Consider the following 7,500-nt stretch of genomic DNA (forward strand, 5'->3'; position numbering starts at 1 on the left):
GCAACTTGTTGTTGCCCGACACCACAATTTTACCAGCTGTTAAAAACTTAAGCTGAGTAGTATGACTATGATGATAAGAACAATAATAATAATTATTATTATTAAGTAATTATTAAGTGCACCAGGAAATTGAACCAGGGACTACTTGAAACAAATTCAATGAGTGGTCAGAACGCGGTCTTGAACCCAGGATCTCAAGTCACGGGCCCCAACCATTCGGCCACACTGCCTCCCTAAATTCATCCCAGGATTTCGGCCAGTGCCATCGCTTTTGGACGCAGTTGGCCCTTCGCTGCTTTCTGCTACCGACCTTGCCTCCCGGTACGGCATTCAGGGAGAGATATGTCGGCCCCTAAACCATATGAGACAAATCCCACGCCTACTCACAGCTCCAAACCGCCCTTGTATGTATTGCACATATTATTATTGTATTGTACTACAGTAGTTATTTCTAGTATATACTAAGACAGTGAGACTGATATAGCACAAAAAGGCGATTGTAACTCATTTATTCCTACAACGATTACAGTATTTTCGGGGCAAATTCCGCACGAATTGCTCGAAGGTAAATAGAAAATTTGGGTAGCCAGTTAGCGCGCACCTTTAATGCTATCCACTGTTTTAGTTTTTACTAAGAGTCAGTTCATAATAAACAGTGGTTGAAGGCGCGCTCTGGTTGGCTGCTCAAACTCGAACTCACACAGCTCGTTGAATGACTTGAACGTGATGAGCAGAAACTTGAAAGTAATTCTATTAGAGACAGGGAGTCGGTGGAGTTCACTTTATACGAGTGTCACGTGCTAGTGTTTAGAGGACGGAGTGACAAGTCTGAATTCGCTGTAATTTGTCAATAAGTCGTGAGGCAGGGACCGCGCAGGGGGTGGGGCTGGGGAGGGGCTTTAGCCCGCCACTTTTTTGGCTGATTAAATCACTATTTCTTTTTTACTTTAGTAAACCAGGTCTGTCTTTTACAAAAAAAGTACATTGCATTATTTTATGTCAAATATGCGGACCTGTTAGGAAACGCAGCCTTATTCTGATTTGTCCATTTCGATCCAATTTAGTTTTTCGAGGGTTTTCTCGTACAGACACCGCCAGATGAGGCAGAATCGGACTTAAAAATGTCCTGGTGACACTCATCCGTTGCGTCTGTTGGGTTTACCTTAGAAGTTAGTCTATTCATTTAAATTTGGTCAAACGTGAAGGCAAGTTTGGTTTTATAAGAATTAAAAATTAACTTCACTTTTGGCAGTTTTAGATCCATTTCTAGCCATTTCAGAAGACTTTAATTTCAAATTTTCCCGGGGGAGCATGCCCCCGGACCCCCCTAGTTGGCTCACGCTAACGCGTTTGCGGAGTTTCACATTAAAATTGTCAAACATTTGCTAAAATGCTATTTTAAACATATTTTTATCATCGTTGCAGCTTCGAAACGCGCCAAACATACCGTTTTAATCATCACTCCACGTATTCTTATTCCGGAATAGGGTCAATCGAACGCGCCCTTAGTCTAAAAACGCTTATATCTCAGCAGAAACGAACTTGGTGACCTCCAAATTTTATTGCTGATTCGCAGCCACCGTTCAAAACTGGGAAGTTTTAAGGTGGCTCTGAATCCGTTCTAGAGAACTTTTTTTAACTTATGACTGAGATCTTTCCTCTAGTTTTCTGCCGATGCAATGGGCGGCCAATGCCCTTACGACACAGCTTTCTAACCAAGGAAAATAAACAATACGAGGTGAAGGTTGCCAAACAATTCTGAAAAATAACAGACGGACAGCAGACTTTCTTTTCATAAGGACTCAAGAAGGACGTCAAGTTATGAAATTTACGGATTCCCGTACGACAACTTGATTTTCATGTTCAAACAAGAAAAGGCGGAGTTTTTGACGTCACTGCTTAGTCACGTTTCAACAATCTTCAACATAATAAAATATAAAAATAAAAAATATATAATGAAGAATCAGCACACATGGAGATGGAAGCCATTTTTACATCATTTAAAGTGCAGGAGGAAGCAGTTCTCATTTTGAATATGAAATGTCCACTGAAGATTGTAACATCACTTTTTGTTGTTTTTCTCAAGGGTAGAGGAAACCGTTCCCCCGGAAACAAAAGTTACAACCACAAAGGAAAGTAGAATGATATTTATTTACATTTATTTACACCGTATATGGCTCGGAGTGAGATACTAAAAGAATTGTCTGGCTCTGAAGATTTACTTGAGGACGACTTTGCTACGAACTCGTCGAATTCGCATTCTTCCAAAGATAAAAGAGAAATTCCACGACCTTGATGTGAAGCTTAAGATCAAGCAGGTCTTTGCTCTCTGTGAGGTTTGCTGGGGGACACAAAAGCACAGGACCGAAACACACAGAGAGATTATGAGCGTCCATTTTGTTCGTGTCCTTCTCCGCGATTACTCGCATAAAATGATTCAGTAGGTAAATCAGAGTCTCTCTGTTGATTTGCGGTAACTGAACCAGAAGCTTGGAAAGAAGGCGCTTTTGTGAAGCCAGATCTTGATCCTGAACGTGTTCCTTAGCTGCCTTGATTAGAAGCTTTGACAGGGATTCCGTTATCAGTGGCTCAGGTAGCTCTCGGAGATAGTCCTTTAAAATCCCAGCGATAATGTGAATATCTGGATAATTTTCCTCTGACAAATCCACGGCCGCGCTGTCCTCGTCGAACTGCGCATGTAGCTGTTTCTTTCGCCGGGCATTTCCGGAAATCCGATACAGACCTTGACAAGTAAGGCCGCGCCTGTCGATCTCTTCCACGCACTTGCGGACGACGAAAGGAACGTCAGTATTCTCATTTTGCGAAGTCACGTTGAGTTGAAAGCCAAAGACGCCCGATTTACGATCGGAAGGGGTTCGTTGAAGCAATGTCCTCATCTCGACGAATCCCATGTCGAGATGGATCACCCCTTGTGGTTGCATGCGAAATACAACCTTGTGCCACTTTCCAAACCGCACAAAAGGCGACAAATTGAACAAAACTTTGGCAACGGGTTTATCGAATTCGTGGCGAGAAGTGTAACAAGAGAGACACACTTGACGGCCATGTTGGATTTCAACCTCAAACATTTCGTCCCACAGTAAAGTTTTCGATGCTCGTTTGGAACTTGTCAAAGCCTTCTGTTCAAAGTCAACTTCCACAGCGCAATGGACCTTCTTTTTCTTTTCTAAGAGTTTCTTATCAGTCAACTGCAAGTTCGTGGCTTTGATAATGTGTAGAGACACCATCCCAGACACGGCATGAGAAGACAACAGATTCTGTCCCGCATAATCATCTGGAAATATCATGAAGCCAGGCTCGGATTCGCTCCGAAGACGATTAATGTCACTCATGTCCTGGGACGGCACCTGATTGACTAAGGTCTCGCCTATAGATGTAAGGCTGGCGCGCCGTTTAAAAACTTTGGGGGAAACTTTAGTGTTATCGGTGCCGTTAGCAGATTGAGAAGGGACAGATATTTTACGTTCGTCTTTCGTAGGTTCTTCAGAGACTGTCATCAACAAATTCGGATGGGATGATCGACTAATGAGTCGTCTTTGAAAGCCTGGTGGCTGCAAGCTACCGGATGCAAATGAATGTAAAAACATTGAGTGTTTTTGCTGCTCTAAAATGTCTTGTTGGGTTGATGGAGGCCGATGGGTCGAGGAAGTGTTTTTTCCTGATTCAGGCCTTTCTTGCGACTCTTTTCTCTTTTCTTTTCCATCGCTCACATCAGAGTGATTCTTAGAAGTAAATGCACTGAACAGCTGGCTTAGTGACTTTCCGGAATCTTTCCGGGAGGCAGAAGAAGCAGAAGGGGATTCATCATCTACGGATTCGTTATCGGAAAGTCCACTCCCACTGTTCCGATTTGATTTTCCACAAAGTTGGTTTTCATTGCCTGTGTTTGACAGTTTACGCGATGAGCTTGGCGGAGAAGGTGGGGGTGTGGGGAGAATTCTTCGGCTCCTTGGTTCGGGTGGTAAAGAAAGTTGAGCCTTGGAAGAGATTACATTGCTTTCAGTGCTGCACTCGGCTGTAGATCGAGTCGACCGACCACTGTCGGAAGGAACGCACGGCAATCTTCGCCGCAGCTTCGGGCTACTTGCCAGAGAGCTCGGGGAGCTAAGTGACGTTTTCAAAGAATCGTCTTGAGCCATAGAATTTTTTGTAGGAATACTGTTATGAACAGATGGTTCAATTGTTAAATCTTCAGGGTCGTCAAATATCAGACTTACAGTCGTGACGGGTGTTAAAGTGCTTGATTTTCGGGTCACGTTCGGTGGAGTTCGCTTGGACAAAACTATGCTATCGGCGGACAGGTTTCTCTTTGGAACGCCAACTTTTCTCGTTTCTCTGGCATTCACTGTCGAGTTTGTTAGACTTCGTGCGTCCTGTGTCTGCGACAACTGTGTTGCCAAAGAAAGGCTGTTGACGGATTCTGGAATGTTTTCTATATTTTTAGAACTGTTCTGCTCTCTAATTACCCTTATTAGCTCCTCAATAGTGTCATTGCTTTGTTTTAGATCGGATGAGCGTGGAGGGTCCCGATCCTCATTTGCATTGTCATTGTCCACTTTAAATCGTTCCCTTTCTGTTTGCTGACATTGTTTGTCTCGGTTGCCTGGTTCTTTGCAATTCTGAGCACAGTTTTCCTGATTTTTATATTCGTATGCCTTCGATGTCCTCTTTTCTGTCGTTTTCTTATGAAGTATGGGGAGGTTGGAAGCGTCTTCAACAGATAAATTTGACTTAATTGAGAGAGCACTCGTCTTGATCGTTAAAATTAATTTTCGAGGAATTTGAATAAGTCGCACAACATCATCCAAACTAAAGCCCTCAAGTTGAACGTAATTCACAGAAATAATTTCATCGCCCACATCGATCAAACCGTTGGAGTCTACAACACTTCCTTTTGTGATACGTGACACAAATATTCCTTGTTTAGTGACTTTCCCATCTCCTTGGCGAATAAAAAAACCAAGCGGTGCTGTTGAACTTTTCACAATCGGCACATTGCGAATGATAAATCTTCCCGTTTGGCCGGTACTCTCGCTCTCGTTCATTGCGTTGGATTCATAACCCCTGTTTAAATCCACTTTCGACTCTCTGTCAAACTTGTGCTGTGGTTTGACACTTGTCTCGACTTTGCCAGCTTCGAGCATATCTTCCTTGTCTATCGCCTGAAGTTTGGCGATAACTTCGGCAGTTATGCTTCTGCGAGAATGTTTTCGTGTTTCATTCTCCATTTCGATTTCACCGTGGATATTCTGTGGTGCCGTCGTGTCGAAACAGCCTTCCTCGCGAAAACTGAATTCAATTTCGTTCAAATCCCTTGACACTATTGACATACTGAAAGCTGTAAAGAATATTCCCTTTTTATACCTGTCTAGCATTCACAATAACATAAAGCGATATACCAACTTCACCCCTAGGTCATGTTTGCACTGTAGGATCAATCGCAAAACGGAAAATTCATCAGCGGTCCTTCGATGTCTTCTTTTGTAGCAAAATGACGCGCGGTTTTTGAATAAAGAATCGATCCAGGCATCACTGCGTTTTGAAGGCCTACCGATATTGCCCGGTAGGTCGACAATATCTACTTGAAAGGCCCACAGAGATAAAGCTTCACACCTTTTCTATTTAAACAAGCATTCATAGCCTCCTTACCAAAACGTTTACATTAAAGCTAGCATAACACCTACACAAGTTGAATTTGCATTCCGACGCCAAAAGCGTTTCCTGTTTAGTGGCGAATTTAAGGAGTCTCAGGGCAGTCCAATTAAAGGCTTTTAAGTACCGCAAAATCCTCTATTTGTGACTAAAGACGTCTATAATTTATAGTAAGGATATAAAATAATCTAGTGATGACCAGTGATGTTAATTGACATATTGCATCACTGCAAACAAATTCAGCACTTCCTGGCCAGACGAGGATATGTGGAATCGATTCAAAATTATTCATTGTTATGAGAATATCTCTCAAAGAAAAGCGAAAGTACTTAAATGTTTGTTCATGGATCACAAAAGGAAATAATCCGTATCTATGAAATTAAAGTACGATTGAATTTCACTCTTGACACTTGCGATCTTGCGCATATATTTCAAATGGTGGTACTTTTTTCGACGATCATTGTGCAAGTATCTTAATGCACCATGAAGCTACACACTTTGTTAAATGGATTCCCAAAATAGAAACCTGTCGTCTTTTTGGTCTCAATTATACTTCAATATTAACCCACACAGTTCTTTGAGAATATAGTCAATTTTAAATTCAAGAGTTGGCCCCTTTAAAAATATTAGAGACAAATGAACGAGATATATCAATACAAAAACAACATTTTACCGAAATAATTTATTTAGAAAAGAGCCGAGAAGAATCACTTTTTAAACATTGAATTGTGTTCTAGGAAAGTGTTCAAGCAACCAGGGTAATAAATAATGAACAATTACAATAGGTTGTGAGATCGACGTTCTTGCAAAAAGTGAATTAAGAGGAGTTAGGAGCAATAAAAAATTCAGCTATTTACATTCAAAATACAAAAAAATATATACATATACTCTAGAACTGTGACATTTACAATAATTTTCATTAGCTACTGCTTATTTCATTTAATGCTAGTTATTGATGGATATGGTTATCAGTGTTAGCTAGACGTATAACTCAACCATAAACGTAAAACATTAACTTTTAAACTACTATGCGGAGCTTTTAGAGGTCCCCTGCAAAAGCAAACAAACCTTAGACGTATATCGAGAAACTTAAATCCCATGAAATTTTCGACGCGGGAAATAAAAGTCGTTTTTAATATTTAAACAAGGATTTAAAATGTCTTAAAATGTACGACAGTTAAGATTCATATTGCAACCAGCATGAAAATCAGACAGAGTCTGGTGCTACTCTGGTTCAAAGAAATTTGAATGTAGCTTAAAACGTTACATGGAAAGAGCCATTTTAAAAGCGTTTCGATAATCATGTCTAGTGTTTTCATTTGGGGTGGTTCAATTTGCTAAAAAAGGAAGGATAAACCTATTAATAGCAATTAGCCATTAGCCTTTAAAACGTCATGAACATATTCTCGCTTTTTGACCTTAAGCCCTGACCAAATGGGAAATGTTTTGTGATGAATATATTAAAATATCGATGGGTGACCAACAATGTTTTAACGTGGGTGGCCAAACGGTTTAAAGATGTTTTGCATAAAACAAGTATCAAAGAGAAGATGCAAAGAATGTTAATGCGGAACGCGATATTCTCTACTTGCACAAAATCCCACAATACACCTCTTTAACTCCTCCCCACGCCCCCCCCCCCTCCCCCCAAAGAAAAAAAATATGCACATTTCTCTTGCGGCATCTTCATGTCCCAGGAGAAATTTGCAAACAATGATTATGGAGGGGGAGGGGATGGGAACTCGCATATAAAAAGGGGAGGGATGCTCGTTGTCTCAGTTAGGCGTGTAAATTTCGGATTTTAGTCTCACTTAGGGTGTTCTGAAG

At 41.1% G+C, this 7,500-nt stretch overlaps 1 protein-coding gene across 1 annotated transcript; it reads right to left on the reverse strand.

The window, feature by feature from the left end:
• Positions 1-2,129: 2,129 nt before the first annotated feature.
• On the reverse strand, positions 2,130-5,947 carry LOC138024356 (rho GTPase-activating protein syd-1-like). The gene has a single exon (XM_068871526.1). It carries the CDS (start codon positions 5,394-5,396, stop codon positions 2,238-2,240), a length of 3,159 nt encoding a protein of 1,052 aa, XP_068727627.1. The 5' UTR covers positions 5,397-5,947; the 3' UTR covers positions 2,130-2,237.
• Positions 5,948-7,500: the final 1,553 nt, after the last annotated feature.

Source organism: Montipora capricornis, chromosome 11 (assembly GCF_036669925.1).
Source record: "Montipora capricornis isolate CH-2021 chromosome 11, ASM3666992v2, whole genome shotgun sequence".
NCBI classification, from domain to species: Eukaryota; Metazoa; Cnidaria; class Anthozoa; order Scleractinia; family Acroporidae; genus Montipora; species Montipora capricornis.

Bases quoted from the DNA above. Each gene is read 5' to 3' on its own strand.
- LOC138024356 (XM_068871526.1), bottom strand. From the start codon at position 5,396: ATGCTAGACAGGTATAAAAAGGGAATATTCTTTACAGCTTTCAGTATG.